Here is a 17,286-nt window from a genome sequence, read left to right on the forward strand (position 1 = left end):
GCTGCTAAAGTTATCTTCTGTCCTGTCGTTTGAAGCAAACCTTTTAGCTCTGGCATTGGTCTCCCGTTATGTATTTATCTATCACTTCACTGAATTGGAAGTCCATTTTCCAGGCTATCGCACGCCCCCTTCATTGAGGCAGAGGTTAGGTTTGCCTCCCCTATGTGCTTTTTCACTGTGGTTTTATGACAGATCAGCAAGACTAAATAGCTTCTTCACATACGTGAAATACATTACATTACATTACCTATTATATGGATACAAACGACATATAATAAAAGTGTCTACAAATATTTCAGTGATGACAAACAATGAGAAAGCAAAAGTCATGCGCTCAACCCAGTGTGTGAGGGATTACACAATCTGAGATGAGGCTCAGCGATTTTGATTATACAAATTATCGGAATCATACAAAAAAATGAATTTAAAGCAAAGATCAGTAGATACATATTAATATTTATTTTATCATTATTTGTTTTTTACTTTTCATGATGACTTTTACTTTTCATGAGGTATGTGTATGACCCGTTTTCTACTGCCGGGCGCTTCACTGCAACTGAACAAACTTACCACTCTCCTATTTCAGTTTGGTTTCAGAATGAGAGAATTTTAGGAGGAGGATGCCATTACTGTGGCTCAACTAGGAGTCAGGTGCAAATGGGCCTTGTCCTGACAAGCTAGACTAAAAGAGTAATGCAAAGGGAAAAGAATATGTGTTCCCACTGTCACAGTTTTTCAAGAACACGGAGAAGCTAGGCCATGCCTGATGCAGCCTCTGTTGATTTTCTGTTCCTATAGTTGGCCCTTTTTTTTTGTGCTTAATTACTGTTGGAGATCTGTGACGTAATGTGCTTTGGTGAAGTAGACTGGAGTGGGTGGTCGGGAGGGTATTGGGGTGGGTGGTTGGGTTGGGTTGGCCTGTGCCCGTGCAACATTCAACACAGGAATGTTTATGATGAAACTGTTACCAGAGCACAAAATTGTTTACAACAAAGTTATTCATAGATCTAGCCTCATCATTTTGTTGTCAAAGTGCACCAGATTGATGCATTGAACTTTTAAAATGTGCAAAATGTTCTTATATATAAAATATATTCCCCCGGGGAGCATGCACCGGACCCTCCTAGGGGGTTCGCATCGTTGTCACCTTTTTCATCCCTGATGAGTTTGCACCCCTGATTACGGGGCACTGGCGGACCACACTTTGAGAACGACCGAACGTTCCAAAAGCCTATGAATGAATGGGTTTTAGGAGGTGTCTCTCATCCTAAGGATTTATCGATCGATTCCTCAAGGATCAAAATGGAGAGAGAGGCTCCTCTTGGTTTTGCCCCCCTCACATCCGAGCAGTGGCTTAACCCAGGCTGGTTGGAATCTAGCTGACTAGTTTTGTGTATGTGTGAGGGGTGGGGGTGGGGGGTTGTGATCACGTCTTCTCTCCCTTGTACCTCATTAGAGGCCTTGACAGCTCTGTCTGGCTAGCCAGAGGGCAGATCCATCACTTGCTCTGTTATCAGGCCAGTCCTGTCCAGATTTGTTGGCCTGGCTGCCCTATCTCTCAGGATACCCCCTCTAAAGCCAGGGCTCTCTGTAAAGCTCCAGTTGACCACCCTTGCTCCAGTAGGAAGGGAAAGATTACATGCAACGAAAAACAAGGAACTTATGGTTTGGTTTTCTGTGAGTCTTTCTCCAATCATAGTTTCCAGCTTTGACTTTGGGGATCAAAGCATCGATATGAAGTGATTTAATGACTGTATATATTGTTTTAGGACTACAGAGTATTTGTTTATATCTAGCTAGGCCTTATTATTAATGTATTTGTATTTTGTATAGGTAGGCAACTTAAATCGCAGTTTTCTTTGATATTTCCTCATTTCCCCATAAATGTTCTCAGAAGGAGACAAAATCCTAACATTGATAATTATCTTTTTAGAATTTCCTTTCCAATGATTGGTGCAAGGGCACTTTGTTGAATGATGACCTTGGCAATAGCTTCATTTCTGTGCTATTGTCTATGGAAAATAATATGAGCCGTGGCAGTTAGCCCAGAAATAGTAATTATAAGAAACTGGCCAATTGTCAGCTCACAACATATTCTGCTCAATTTTGTCAACGGGTTTTAACAGGAAATTACATCATGACACCGTGATTGTCAGTTGAATGGAAACAAACTTCCAGAAGGATAATGTGCAAACATATTTATTGCACTTTTATTTTGTCAGTAGAAAAAAAAACAATAATAACAATTGAACAATGACCGATAAACTTCAGCATGCCATCAGAACCACACTAAAGATTCCTCTTTCACTAGGATTGAATTTCACTTTCACTATTGTGAGCACTGTTTGGGTGGATGACCAAACAGATCCATACTCAAACAGCTATCCGTGAAAATGGTGTTGAGACAGGGAGAGAGAGAATAATATTTCTTAATATTTTCTTCATTGTGTGCCTTCTAAAGCTGATAGACACTGGAAAGGTATAACTAAGCATAAGTGTTTGCAAAAGATTCTACAGGGTTGTGTATACGTTTTCAGCGGTAGTCCTAAAATATCTATCAAAGTTTGACCAAAAGTGATTGGGTTTATTCCTCATTATTATTTGAGAAATTTTGAGAGTCACATTGAGGACGATAGCCATATAATGCATACAAGCTAAAACAAAGGCTGGTACTTGTATTTAATCACTAAAAGCATAATGGAAAGAAGTAAATGGGTCATCTCATTGTCTTCATTAATCACTCATGTTTTTGTAATTGGATGTTCAATCAAAGACTCTAAAATGCAAACACACAAGAGCACGATGATTAACCATGGCTAAGAAGCTAATGTCAACAACAGAGTACCAAATATTTGCATATATATCCTATGCAAAACAGCCGCGGTCTAATTAAGAGGCACCAGTGACTTGTAGCACTAATAACGCAGCATAGATTGAGGTAAAGTGGATGCTTTCCCTACCTTGTGATACAAAACAGAAAAACAATCATTGGATGTAAATCTAAACACACAAAGATTTGGGTTGTTCTGTGTGCACTGTTGGTTTAGACTGTGGCCTGTTGCCAAATTCCATTCTATTCTACATCACGGGATTATTATTGTGCTTGTTGTGTCTGGCATTTGTTGATTATATTGTTTTCAAAAGTAAGTCGGCTCATTAGAGTATGGGCATAATTTGATTACATGACTGAAAGAACAATTGTAAGACTGATTGCTTTGAGGACTCAGAAGATGTAATTGCTACTACACCGTAAATATTTTGTTGTATTATATTGTTTGTTTGTTTTTTTGGTCTGGATACTTTTCATTTTGATTGTTGTTGGTTGAGATACTCCCCCCCCCCCCCCCCCCGAAGTGCTTGATGTCTGACATCTGAAGATGTCTGAGATATTTTCCACATTATAATGAGGTCAGTCCAGACACAGATACCCATGGCCTTGCTCTGCATGCTGCTCAAACGGATGATTTTGTCCCTGATGTCTGTTTGTAATTAGGAGTGTTAGGGGTTTGTTTAGTTTGTGTTTGTGTGTTTGTGTGTGTGTGTGTGTGTGTGTGTGTGTGTGTGTGTGTGTGTGTGTGTGTGTGTGTGTGTGTGTGTGTGTGTGTGTGTGTGTGTGTGTGTGTGTGTGTGTGTGGGGCTGGTCCTGATCCCGGGATGTTTTGTTGGTGAGTCTGGCGGAAAGGACCGCGATGGCACTAGCAGAGGAGCAGGTTTGTCAGGGCCGTTTGTGCTTGTGTGTGATGTTAATGAACATCTGTGCCATGGCCCGCTGATGGCCTGTCAAGCTGAGAACCACAGGATGTGAGAGGGCAGCCCAGCAGCCGCTGCCAGCCCAGCTGAGGAGGGGAGACTGAAGCTGCTTGTACTGGTCAATGCCTCGCCGGAGAGAACTGCATTTAACATGGCAAGGGGAGGCCCTTGGCCATCGCTCTTGTGCAGAGAAACACAGAACACTCCATTGTCAATATCCATCTTGGAAAATAGTTATTCATTCATTTCACATTTTAAGACTTCAAAGATATATTTCTATTTGAAAAAGCGATTTTAGAAAGTAGACGGTATGCCATTACATATGGATGAACCCTCCTGGGGATGAAAGGTCCTGGAAAAATGTGTTGGTGCTTGAAGTGTTGAAGGGAAAATGTCATACTGACTTGGCCTGCAATGTTAAGTGCTGTCTTAATTGATTGACAGTTTCATCGATCAGCAAACAGTAGTTATTTAGTAGTGAACAGTAGTTATTTATGCTTTGGTGTTTATGTTAATGTTGTTTAACCAAGAGGTCAATTGAGATCTGACATTGACACATTTCATCCATCTCTCCCTCTTAAAGTTAATCACATACAAACTGAAAATGACTTATTGTCTAGTTTAATTTTGTTTGGTTTAGTTTATGTACCTTGTGAGAGCCAAAGAACCCAAAGGAATTCTGAAGCCGGATGTTCAAGTTTGATTTTCCAGGACCTGTCAGTCTTGAGCGTGAACATCAGCATCCATTACTTCCACTTGGTAAAATCCAGTGCACAGTCTAACAAGATTCCCAGGACAGAATTTCAAAGCCCTTATAGTCTGAGAAACTTGGATTAGATTGTCATTATCTTCTGGAAAAGGACAGAACAGCTGAGTGCTTTGGAGCATCATGTTTCATTATCGCCACCCTGCCTCTGTGGTTGTGCTCTGATTCTATGTTGCCAGGGAAACAAGGCAGCCGTGTAGAGCTCTTTGGGAAGTAGATTCTAAAAGAGCAACCCGGGCATTTAAAATGCGAGTGTCCTGTATTGATGCTGAAGAGCGCTTCCTTTGCCACATTGCCACAAGACTTCCTTTGCCACATTGACTTCAGACCTGCAGTTGTGTAGATTTAGATGGCTCAAAATCACAGAACATGTCCAAGGGTATGCAAATGACTTGTGCTGATTATAACAAAATATATTTGTGAGTTTGGTGCCATTAGTCCCTTCGGTGTTCGCTGCAATAAAATGAACTGCTTGTTTTTAGCTTGAATGCTCATGGTGAACCCAGTTTCCTCGTGATGACTGACTGTCCTGATGCTTGGTGTATAGGCAAGGGAAGGCGGTAAGGCCAGCTTGAGTGATGTTTAATCAACCGAAGCTCCCTCATCCTCTCCACTCATCCTACTTGCAATCATCTGATCAGCAAAACCCATCACAGCCAAGAGTCATGTACAGCCCCCACAATATTCAATAACAGTGAGATGAGCTTTTTGTTTAAATATGTAAGCCAAACCCTGAAACTATGTTTGGAGTCAGGGAAAACTTTTAGTCATTTTATCCAAAGCGACTTACATATGTGCGACTTACAATGTACACATTTTACATTTACACTGATGGCACACTGCACATCAGGAGCAATTAGGGGTTCAGTGTCTTGCTCAAGGACGCTTCGACAGGGAATCGAACTAGCAACCTTCTGATTACTAACCGACTTCTCTACCTCCTGTACCACTGTCGCCACTCCTCTCTTAATAACTGCACAAAGCCTAGCTGACACCGTGGGTGAAAACCGCTGTGACATACATGTGGTGAATGCTTTCAGCCGTATCTTTAGACGGCTAATGTTGCACTCGCTGGCTGCAGGATGGGTGCCTTGGTTACTCAGGCCAAGTGGCCTCTCTAGCTCTGCTCTCACTGTCCATTGCTGCCAAGCGGAGAGATCATGATAAGTGTGTGTGGGCAGCGTTTGCTCTGTCCATCTCAGGCTAACAGGGAGAGGAACGGTATAGATCACACTGAGGGTCAGGGTTACGAATGTAATGGGAATGACCCTGCACGGTTTAATTTTGTTCGTAGGGTATTTATCTACACAGGGCAGTTTAATAGCATAAATTGCCCCCCACCTCCAGTACAGGAAGCCTGTTAGGAACAGTCAGTCAACCGAACTAGGGACTCATTTGCTAGCTCCGAACATTAATGTCACAATGTACATGCCATGTCATGTCAGACACTCGTTTTCAATCTGGAGTGGTAGATTAAAGATGGCCGACTAAACTCATGTGGTATTAAAAGTGGCTACAAAGTGATGTATCCCCCTGCCATTTGGCACAGTCATTGTCCCGACAGAGACATGCTGTTGGCTCCAGAGTTCTCTGCCATTTTAGGTTTCTTCTGTGAGTGTAATTCACTCGCTCTCTCACTTACCCTTTCTTTTTCACTCACCCTTTCTTTTTTCTTCTCGCAGACCCTGGAGGAGCCCCCATATCTGACGGTGGGCACGGATGTGAGCGCCAAGTACAGAGGGGCTTTCTGTGAGGCAAAGATCAAGACTGCCAAGCGACTGGTCAAGGCAAAGGTAAGCAAGACTCCTGGGAGACTGTTCGTTATCTCAACCGGGCAGAACACCAAGCATTCAGTAAGGGGTAGACAATGATGGATACCACCATGCCAGAATATCTTTGTGTTAATTAGAGTAGAGCTAGAATCCCTGTTAGAATCTACTTCAGCAGACTGGGAAATGCAGAGGCATATTTGTTAGTTCCAAAAAACAAACAAACAACACTTTATCGTGTGTGTGTGTGTGGGGGGGGGGGGGGGGTGGGGTAGTTGTTTCTTTGTTTACATTTCAGCATTATTAGCATTTTTCCTCATTGTTATTGTTTGAATAAGAATCACACAAATGCTTCCCATGTGCCTTGCTGTCTGTTAAAAAGGCCCAAAGCTGACTGCTTCTAAAGGAATAATAGATTTGCACATGCACATCCATGACAATGATGTCTTACTGACACTTATTTAACCAATTGTAGCATTTAGTTGCATGGGGGAAACTCATGCCTTTTACATAATACGGAAACGCAGGAAACATCCCTAAATGGTTCTTTAATCTAGTCTGGAGAGAGTCTGACATTGAATCTGCTTTTACCGTCGGCTTTGCGGTCGTATTGGCTTGCATGTAATATGGCTCAATCTACTCATCGAGTTCTTGCTGTGTAGGATTATTAGGAGCCTGCTCTCCATATTGATGCTGACTGGCTCATTTGCTCAAGTGACTGAGACTTATTGATGTATTGTATTATTAACACAGTTCCACCCGAGAAGCCTTAGTCTGTTCCACAGTCAAATGGCTAATGACCTCAGGATAGAACATATTTCCACACTCTGCTAAAGCCTTAAGTGATCTGAGCGTGGCATCGTCCACACTGGCCAAACAGAGAGGTTCTTGGCAGGGTTCCACTCAGGCGCAGGTACTCTTAAGGACTGTCTCCAGCTGTTGGGCTTGGTATGTTAGGTGTTGAGTCTGAAAGAAGAAATAAAGGAAGAGATGGATGTGAAAAGAGATTGAAAGAGGTTTGGAGAAAGTGAGGCTGTCCTGCTATCCTTAGCTTTCTGATTCCCCCCCCCCCTCTGCACTATTCTGGCAGTTCTGTGCTCTCTGCAGACACAGGCCACTAGCCTCAAGTATGTCTTCTTTTTTTTGACTCTTCAGTGGATGGGCGCCCAAGAGAAATGGGCCTGTGTATGCAGGCGATATCCTTTCAGACACAAATGCGTGTAAGCATGTGAACAATGGACATTTCTGGATAACCGTGCTGTTTGGAGTTGAAAACACTTGAAGATAATTGCAGGATATTTCATAAAGGCAGGCAGACCATCGGCAGCAGACCGTGCTCTGCTCGTCTCTCAGCACAGAGAGCAATGCTGCTCTCTTTGATATTTATTAAAAGCTGCTGCTAATTTAAACTGGTAAATCGTGTCAAGTGCTTTAGAATGAGATGTCCATTTTGCAAACTGATTGCTTTATGGGTTGACACAGAATAGCACTGATCAAAGTAGACATGGAACAGAATAACTGCAGCAAAAGCGTACTTGGTGTTACACAAATGGAGGATTATAGCAATTAGTTATGGGTTGTTGTGATTTTGAATATTCCCACCTAATGAATTCCACTTCAGTGCTTTGGTGAATTAATCTCTTTTTTTTTACTGCAAGCTTAACAAACGGGTAGTGCCATATGGTGCTGCTGTACTGCGTGTGGTTTTAAAAATAAGATCAAAGCGCCCGACTGCTCGCATTGCCACATTCATATTGCTTTGTTTTTTCATCAGCTGGATATTTTCATTTATTTATGTTTTAATGCAAATTCTGTTCAGCCTCTTTTTCAACCTGAAGTTAGTTCTCCTCAAAAAAATAAGTGTGTGCTTTATAACCCCAGGTTTATATAAGGTCTGGAGTAGAAACTGGTGCTCCTCTCCTGCCACCTCTTCACTGTCACACCGACACTCCCTCCATTCCTCTTTCCTCCTTCCTCCAGTGTCTCCCTCCCCTCCTCTGTGTAACTGATGTGGTCCTGTTAGAAATAGGATTAGACAATCTAGCTAAAAACCAGGACCCCTGCTGAAGAACCTAATCAAATTCTTATCATCGTATCACCAATGACATCATTGGCTCTGGGCAGCTTGCTCGCTGGGTCTCTCTCCCTACAGAGCACTTTTTACAAGACTAAATAACTGCAAGGCTTTCCATTCCTCGCCGTCCAATCTCCTTCGGTGAATAGTGTTGATGACTCTCGCTTTCTCTCTTGCTCGCTCTCTCTCTTTCTCTCTCTCTCCCTCCCTCCCTCCCTCTCTCTCTCGCTCCTGTCTCTCTTCCTGTTTGGAGAGCTATTCCGGTGATATGCGCTCTCTCGCTAGTGTCTCCTCAGAGAGCGGTGGCCCTGTGTTTGAGGGGAATTAGTATTACTCTGCGCTGTGCGACGCTACGCTACAGACACTGATGGAGGAGTTACAGCAGCCACAGCAACAGCAGCGCAGCTCCATCCCAGCCCTTGACACTGTCTAATGCTATGTAAAAGAGGCCCGTCCCTGCCTGGAAAAGCCCTGCAGCATGTGTAACCGTGCCCGGTGGCGGGGTGCGGTGTGGTGTGACGCTCAGCCAAGCGTTGAAGCTGTCCTGCAGCTCATCACCTGAGCCCTCAGCTGGAACGTCAAAGCGTGGTGTCAGGCATCTTGTTTTTTTTTGTTTTTTTTTTAAAGCCCCGCTCCTCTACGGCAAGCCCATTGATCCGGCGCAGCCTTTGTGTCCACAAGCTGCCACCTGCTGCGCGACTTAATACCGCAGGTGGACACTAGCTGAGAGAGGACATTCCCGTGCATTGACACATACATTCTGATGCAGACAGCTATACCACTGCTAATGCGTCTGGGTTTCTGTAAGTAGCATAAGATGTCAGACTGCACTGGTTTACTTGTGTCTGAAGTGATTCATGTGCTTCATGTGGTGCATTTAATTGCTTTTCAACATTCATGATATTATAAAAAGATTTAATTTAACTCAAAGATTTAATTTAACTCATTTTTAAAGACTGAATTGCTTGTTTAAATTGTTATGATCTATTAAGAACATCTTCTGTTGAAGATTACACCTCATAACTCTCTTCACACCCCCTGCTATGGTAATGTTGTGGATGACACAGTTGCGGCGTGACTTTGCCATCAAAAATCAACTTAGTGATGTGCTGAGTTACACCAACAATCAATATCCAGGATATTTCTTCACAGTTAAGTAGGTCTGGGCGATATGGACCAAAATAAATTCAGGGATGTTCACAAATGGCAAGCGGTTTGTAAATGCACCTTCATTAGTCCGTAAATAATAGCGTTTACATTTGTGAACATTGTTTCACCTTGTATTTGTGAATTGCGTGACATTTGTTTGTGATGCACTATTGCCATACACTGCTGCAGATTCCTGGGAATTTTGAGAAAACTATGGGGATATTGAAACACTTAGCTAAAACTATCTAAGATTGCTCTAAAATTGCAAGGTGGGTCGATTTAAAAGATAAGAATCGGCTGTTTTTAATGATGTGACATTTATTGACTATTGTTGTGATATTGTTTTGCAGAACATGATTGAACTGCATGAATAGTGGTTCGATATTTTGGTGATGGTTGACATATTATAAGAGAGACAGTTACAGTCGGAGTAGAGGAAAACTGTGTCAAAAGATACAAATTGTAGGCATATGGTTCACAGACGTGGAAGGATACTGTTAGCTGGCTAGCTAAATGTGCACTGTCAAACCGAACCTCCAAATTTTCATATTGGTGACTGGCAGAGGTAACACCTCTTAAAGACTTGACAATTCATCAAAATAGTTATATAAGTACATATATTTACTTATATAAATATAACTCAATACCGTATGACTTATATTTACACCTAGATATATAAATGTAAGTCAATACCGTTTACAACTTGACATTCTGGCTGTCAGTGTGTCATTACAGTAAAATATAGAACTGCCATCGTTGGTCACTATGGGGTCTAGAGGGACTGCAGGGGCAGAGTCTGAAGGAGAGAGAGGAGCAAACACTGGCACGGCTTTACGAAAAAAAAAAACAGGTTATGTAATGCAACATCAAACTATAACGGTAAATAACAGTATTGTCTCATCCTTTATCTCGTTTGAAAATATATCGGTTTACCTTATAAAGTCGATATACCGCCCAGCCCTACATTTAAGTATAGTATACTGATATATATATATATACTGATACTACTTGAATAATTGACCACACACCACCACATTTCCAGTGGCATGACTGGCCTCTTGTGAGCCTTGGCCCCCACTATGAAAGTTAAAAGGATTATTAGGTAATCACACTCACAATTCACTATGGCTTACTTGGGTCTCACATGTGAATTAAATAGCACCAGCAAGAAAAGAGAGAACCAGCAGAATAATTGAACTGTGTGTTGGCCAACAGGTATTCAGTGGGTTCCTCCATGTCATAGATCTAGTGGGGATGTAAAGGTAGGGGTTTTGCTGCACACATGTGGTCCTTAAGGCATCCTGCTGAGTATTTAATTGCTTGTTGCAGTCATTAATCCTTCTTTAAGTCTTGTATCCATCTTTGATGCAGAGTGCTAATTTATAAAAAGCTCTTATGTTTATGTAGGGGGATCTCCAAAGCAAAGTGGAAATTCCCTAGATTTTCCACCCTGGTACAAGTGGGATTTTTTGCTTCTGTAGAGGTAAACATAAACAAATCCTTAAACATACAGATGACTTAACAAAACATTGTTAGTATTTTCAGTGCTTATCTGATAAGGTGGTGTGATTGTAAAGCCACATGACCATTTTGGTGTACTCCTGCGTGTGCTGATCAGACTTTTTTCATCTAACTACAAAAATGTCCTGATATTGTTATGCACGATTACACATGCTGAAATATTTACAATTTAGCAGAACCTAATTAGTGTTGCATCATTTTTTTCATTCTAAATTGTGTTCACACCACATTCGGACAAATGATGCCTACAAATACTAAGCACCCAGTGTTCTCCCCTCTGCGTAGTCATATTTTATTTGGCTAAACTGAGACCAGCTGTTGTTGTTGGTGTCGGTGTCAGTGTGGACGGCCCTCTCTGGACCATTCTACCGAGGCTCACTTTCATCTGCGGATGGAGGGGTGCATATTTCACTGGCCAGACGTTCACTTCTGGCTTTGCCATATGCTGGCTAGATTTACAACAGAATCAACCAAACGCTCTCACTCAGCATCTGAACCTTAGATTTCACTGCCTTATTGGAGTTACAGAAACGCTCTGTCCTCCCTCCACGGTGCCTCTCGCAGTGGTCACTAGTGTTGCTTGTAGTTATTTTCCCTTTCATTCAACACTTGGCTAAGGGTGCACTTCACCACTGGTGTGTCACACGAGTCAGGGCCCTCCTGTAGCCCCGAGGCTGCACTATGGCAGCAAAATGGAACGCGCTGCAGGCAGGAATGCACAGTTGTCCTGACCCGATTTACGCCTACAGTACAACAACCCCCCCCCCCCCCCCCCCCCTGCTGTTGTTGTTTCTTTGACCTGGATTATAAAGGCCAATCCTGGCTCTTACTGTCAGACTATCCCCCACCCTTTTGGAGACTTCCATGACATAATGCAGAAGGACCCTGCATTACCAGGTTTTGAAATGCACACGTCCACAAGATATTATCAGACACCACGTTCCATTGTCTCTGCGTTTGGAACAAGAGGAAGTGGAAAACTGTGCATGGCACAGATAATAGCAGGGTAGATTATGGAGTAGTAGATCCAGTAGGCAGGGAGATGTGATCTTCACTCTCAGGTTTACTGTGCCTGTATGGGAAGTTAGGAATTGTTTGTCTTTTTGTTTTCTAAAATACTTTTGACAGGGTGTTTTCCATTTAATTGAGTCACATATTTTCCACCAACTGTGCCAGCATTAGCAAGCTGTCCAGCCTGAAAGATCAGGGCTTCTTGAATGAACCCCCCCTTCCATTAAGTGCATAATTATCCCTAATAAACACCTCCTTCTTGTCGTCGTCGTCGTCGTCGTCCCCCCCCCCCTGGGCTGGGTGCCTGTTGCTTGCCCTCACTCTCAGTCGCAGATTCCAATCCCCCACACTGGAGGCCAGACTCAAGGGCTGGAAGGACCGACGGAGGTGGCCAATGAGGAGTCTGTTTGTTCACCCCGGTTACTGATTCTCTAACCTCTCTCCACCCACTCCTCTCTCTCCAGGTGACCTTCAAGCCAGACGCATCAACAGCAGAGGTTCACGATGAACACATCAGAGGACTTCTGAAGGTATGTGTTGCTGTTTTTGCTGTAAGGCTTGTCTGTTTAAATGCGTTCTCAGCTGCGTCATTGCTGAAGTGACAGGAATAGTAGTTCAAGCACTTGCCGTGAACATAAAGCAGACATTCAGCAGCACACTGAAACTGAAACTAGAGTTTAAAATAAGCATTGCAAGATGTTCTAATCAGTAAAATGAACACTGGCCCTTCATAAAAGCCTGGATTTCTCCCGTAAGTAGTAATGGCTACTATCACAATACGTAGCTGCTTCAGAGATCAGTAAACTTTGGTATTGACACCAGTGAGTAGCAGAGAAACCCATATGAAATCTATGACTTTCAGGTGGGTGCTGTGGTTGAGGTGAAAAACCAAGATGGAGTTTACCAAGAAGCCACCATCAACAAGCTGACTGATGCAAGCCTGTACACTGTTGGTAAGGGCTGAGAAGAGAACCGTTGAATGGAAGTGCAAGTTTCAGTAGTTAGCCATGACTTTGCTGTTGTTTGTCGTGGTTATGTTTGTTCTGCCAAGACAAAAATGTCCCCCTCCTTGTTCTGAAATGGTTCGCATTTTATTTATCATAACTGTATCAAAATTGATGCTTTTGTTTGTTTGTTTTTTTAGACAAGTGTTTGGGATGGGGCAGTCGTTTATGCTTGCTCTGAATTTGTGAAGCACACTGAATTTGTTATGATCGAATCTGTGAATGCAGTGGTCGGTTGTAGTGCATACTGCTGACTTCTTTCATAAGAGATAGGGAAGTGTTTTAGATAATGCTGGAGAAGGGTATGTTTGTGCTTGTCTATATATGTGTGTCAGGGAGAGAGAGATAGAGGGAGACAGAGATAGAGGGATACAGATAGAGGGAGAGAGAGTGAGAAAAGGGGAGATAGAGAGATCGAAATAGACAGAGAGAGAGAAAGTGAGAGAGGCAACACAGGCTAAGCTGCTTTTTCTTTCTGCAGTGTTCGATGACGGTGATGAGAAGACCCTTAGGCGCTCCTCGCTCTGCCTGAAAGGAGCACGTCACTTTGCAGAGAGTGAGGCAAGTCCTTTGTGTTGCTTCGCCTGCTTGTTGTCCTTACTGTTTCGATTTTTTTTCCACCTCACTTGTTTTACCATTTTAGAGCAAGCCGACAAGATGTACTTGTATATATTTGTGTGTGTATGTCCTTTGCTAACCCCTAAATTGAAGATTACTTTTTTTAGAGACATTTCGTGCTCATGCTTGATTGAGCACCATGAGGTCTAGCTAGCTCACCATGTCATTCCACAGGATTAATTTGTAAGCCCTCTGCTCTGCTTTTCTCCATGCAGACGCTGGACAGGCTCCCACTCACTAACCCAGAGCACTTTGGGACACCAGTCATTGGGAAAAAGAGCAACCGGGGCCGACGATCCAATCCAGTGTGAGTATGCCTCAGCAAAGCCCACCCACCACTCGAGCTCTGCCAGTAGCTTTTCTCGGGTTTGTTCAAGTAGCCTTGATGGTGAAGTATTCTAAAGTTTTTTTTTTTTTAAATATAAGGATTTCTGACCATAACATTTATCCTAAAGTTGATTGAGGAATAAAAGGATTTCTGACCATAACATTTATAACACCAACAGTATTAAAGTAGCAGTAAGTAGTTATAAAACTAACTACCTAAAAGCCATGCAATACCCCCTGGAAAACCCAGCAACAGCACAGTTGGCTCTGATAAGCTAGTTAGCTGATATTTGGAAATGTCGTGCTGTGAAAGCTATTCTTACATTTCCACGGGTTAGTCCGTCTGTGACCACAGAATTACATAGTGCATAGCAAGGGCAGCAAGTAGGAGCGACAGGTACATTTATCTGTTCATCACATGACTTAATACCATTTAAATTAATTAAACTAGTTTGCTATAAAGACATACTTCAAAAAGTGGTTGCTTTAAAAAGTGACTGATGTGTGCCCGTGTTGGCAAATCTCAAACATGTTTTAAACTTTCTTTTTAAATTAAAGTCTCTCCCATCACCCCATAACCCCTTGGCGATGGACCTGGTCTCCTCAATGCTATTTCTCTCCAATGGCACTGGCTGGCAGATTATGCAACCCTATTTGAGTTTATGGTTTAGGAGTGGGGCTGGGAGTCATGGTCGGGGTAGCGAGGGCCTGCTCCGAAAACAGACAACACATTGTGCAGCCCAGAGCGAGCAGGCCCAAAATCACTTTTCACCTGGAATATTGTGTTTGAGCGAAGCGTTGATCCCGACCCCGGCTCCCACGGGAGAGGAAGTATTCCAGATGCGAGCTAGAGGAGGCCATGTGAAATTGGGCCCTATTTGCCAGCTCTAATTGGAGAACTTGGACACTTTCTGCTGTGGAATGTGATGTATCCCCATGATGATATTCACAGAAAAATCAATGTTTTTCTCTTCATTATTAGTATTCCAAAATTATTGAGATTCAAGCTTGAAGTGGAGTGTTCCCGGTGGTATTGGAACAAGTGGGGCAGTTATCTAGCCTAGAGACGAGCTAGTTAATCCCAGACTCTCAGGAGTCCCATAGGGGTTTTTACTTCAGCAGTCACTGTGCCATTTAAAAAGTGGAATTTCTGATCGAATAACTCCAGCCTGAAGCAAGCTTGTCTACTTGTGAAGCCCTTTTCAGTTTCAGCTTCTGTTTTTTGAAGAATATAACCCTGTCGACTAGAACCTAAAAGGTGAAGGTGTTTGTTTGTTTTCTATAACTGAATGAAGGTACTTTGGCTGAGAAAGATGCTTGTCTTGGTGATAAACAGGTAGTTGGTCACAGACGATGACGACCTAAATTAATCGGGAGAGTGGGCATAGTGAGAGAGTCATTGACAAGAGAGAGAGGGGGATGAAGGAACTCTCCGCATTATAACTGAAGCAGGCCAGTGAGTCGCACAGCATATCGAACAGGAGCAAATGAGTGGACTCATCAGCGGATGGAGCTTAATTAGCCATTATCCTTGGCTGTAAAACACAGGGAGTACTCAAGAAGTGTGAGGCGCTTGCCTCCCGGTCACACAGACACAGGGAGCCGTGCAGCAGTGCAGCCAGACCGATGGTGTTTGACCAGTGCTAGAGAGTTCTGTCGACCCACTACATGACCAGAAACAGGAGCGTACAGGAATGAATTAATTGGGTCATTGTTTGGTCTGAAAAGGAAACCATGTTTAGAGTGTGTGTGTTTGGGAGTGTGTGTTGTCTACACGTGCACACGCCTTCTCAGTTAACTCTGGGAACAAAATATTCTTTGTTCAGGGGTAAGGGGGCGTGTGATGGTATTTGTTTTTTGTGGTTCTTTTTACTGAATTGTTGTATCTGTCACGTCTTTCGTCAGTCAAGAAGAGGAGTCGTCATCATCGTCCAGTGAGGAAGAAGAGGGTGACCAGCGACAGAATGATGACCTGTTTGGCAAGGTGGTGTGTGTGGAAGTGGTGGCCACGGGGGACAAAAAGAAGACGTCATGGTACCCTGCCCTGGTGAGTCAATGTCAACTTCAGTGGTTAGGAAGCAAGTTTACTCTCTTTCAACGTCATGAATTTAAATGACAGTCGGTATAATGTTGCCAAGCACCAGATTCTTGCTCTAGGCATGTCTTTTCAAGGGTGCTGTTTCATTTTGAATTAGCAGTTATGGCTGTATAAACTTTGAGATCTAGACAGGGTAAACCGTTTCCAGCCAAAGTACACCAGGGACGATGGAAAGCCATGACTCTGTCCCTTTATTTGTTTCTGTGAAATCAGCGTGACTCCACCTCCAGGTTGTTGTTCTTGGCATGCCCGGGATACGTGCTCTCTGTCGCCTCCCCATGGCCGATCTGCGCAACAGCTGCGTGACAACAAAGCACCCGATTGGTTACCGTGTTGCCTTGTGACATAATCATAGCGGAGAGTTCCGAGTGGGGTGGGGGTGGGGGGTTTGAGAAAAGAAACGCAAGCAGGGGCTTTTCAAATGACGTCAACCCTGTAGTATAGGCCAGTGATACAGGGGGGGGGGGGCTGGAGAGTGTCTTCATTACACGCACAGCTAATGAGGGCATGAGGGAACGCAACTGATTGTGTATGTTTTTCTATATATATTTCAGATAAGCAATTAAATATAATTGTGTATGTGGGATTGGGATTAATCATAGATGCTGTGTGTAGACCTGTGGGGAGAGTCACCAGCCTTTACATGCGGGAGAAGTGATTGTATTGTATTGTTCCTTCACACACTTCAATGCTCTGCCTTGATAAAGGTGTTGTATATGAGGAGTTAATAACTCCCACCCCTGTGATAATCAGCTGAGTTAGATATCAGTACACTTGGCCATCTGGGGCTTTTAGAGAGACTCTCCAGCACCATAGACTGTTTGTAGACAGTGCTATCTGTCACTCACTAGATTTGGGATTCTAATTGGATATTATTTTTTTCTGTGGGTATGATAATATAAATGAATCATGCTGTGCTGCATAATTCCTGATATTAAACTTTTTTTTCTTTTCTGTTCCATCACACCCTTCCCCCGCCCCTCATCTCCTTATCCTTTCTATAATAAGGTCATTACTCCAGACTGCCATGAAGATGTGGCATTGAAGAAGGACACCATTTTCGTCCGTTCCTTCAAGGATGGAAAGTTGTAAGTCCTTCTCTTAAACACTCTTGTACTCCAATCTTCTTAGTCTTGCACAGGAACTGCTCTCAAAGAATCTCTGTCTACAGAACCTTTTTGCAGGGAATAGTAGTTCAG

The 17,286-nt window shown here is 43.0% G+C and overlaps 1 protein-coding gene across 4 annotated transcripts in view; it reads left to right on the forward strand.

The window, feature by feature from the left end:
• arid4b (AT-rich interaction domain 4B) overlaps nt 1-17,286 on the forward strand; it is a 52,149-nt gene that overhangs the window by 15,364 nt on the left and 19,499 nt on the right. For all 4 annotated transcript variants that reach the window (XM_031579332.2, XM_031579334.2, XM_031579335.2 and 1 more), the window contains exons 3-9: nt 6,199-6,309; nt 12,505-12,570; nt 12,903-12,993; nt 13,526-13,605; nt 13,878-13,969; nt 15,895-16,036; nt 17,096-17,175. In XM_031579332.2, the coding sequence (XP_031435192.1) occupies nt 6,199-6,309; nt 12,505-12,570; nt 12,903-12,993; nt 13,526-13,605; nt 13,878-13,969; nt 15,895-16,036; nt 17,096-17,175 (662 nt within the window). The remainder of the gene's footprint in view (nt 1-6,198; nt 6,310-12,504; nt 12,571-12,902; nt 12,994-13,525; nt 13,606-13,877; nt 13,970-15,894; nt 16,037-17,095; nt 17,176-17,286) is intronic.

The sequence above is a fragment of the Clupea harengus genome, chromosome 13 (genome assembly GCF_900700415.2).
Source record: "Clupea harengus chromosome 13, Ch_v2.0.2, whole genome shotgun sequence".
In the NCBI taxonomy this organism is placed as follows: domain Eukaryota; kingdom Metazoa; phylum Chordata; class Actinopteri; order Clupeiformes; family Clupeidae; genus Clupea; species Clupea harengus.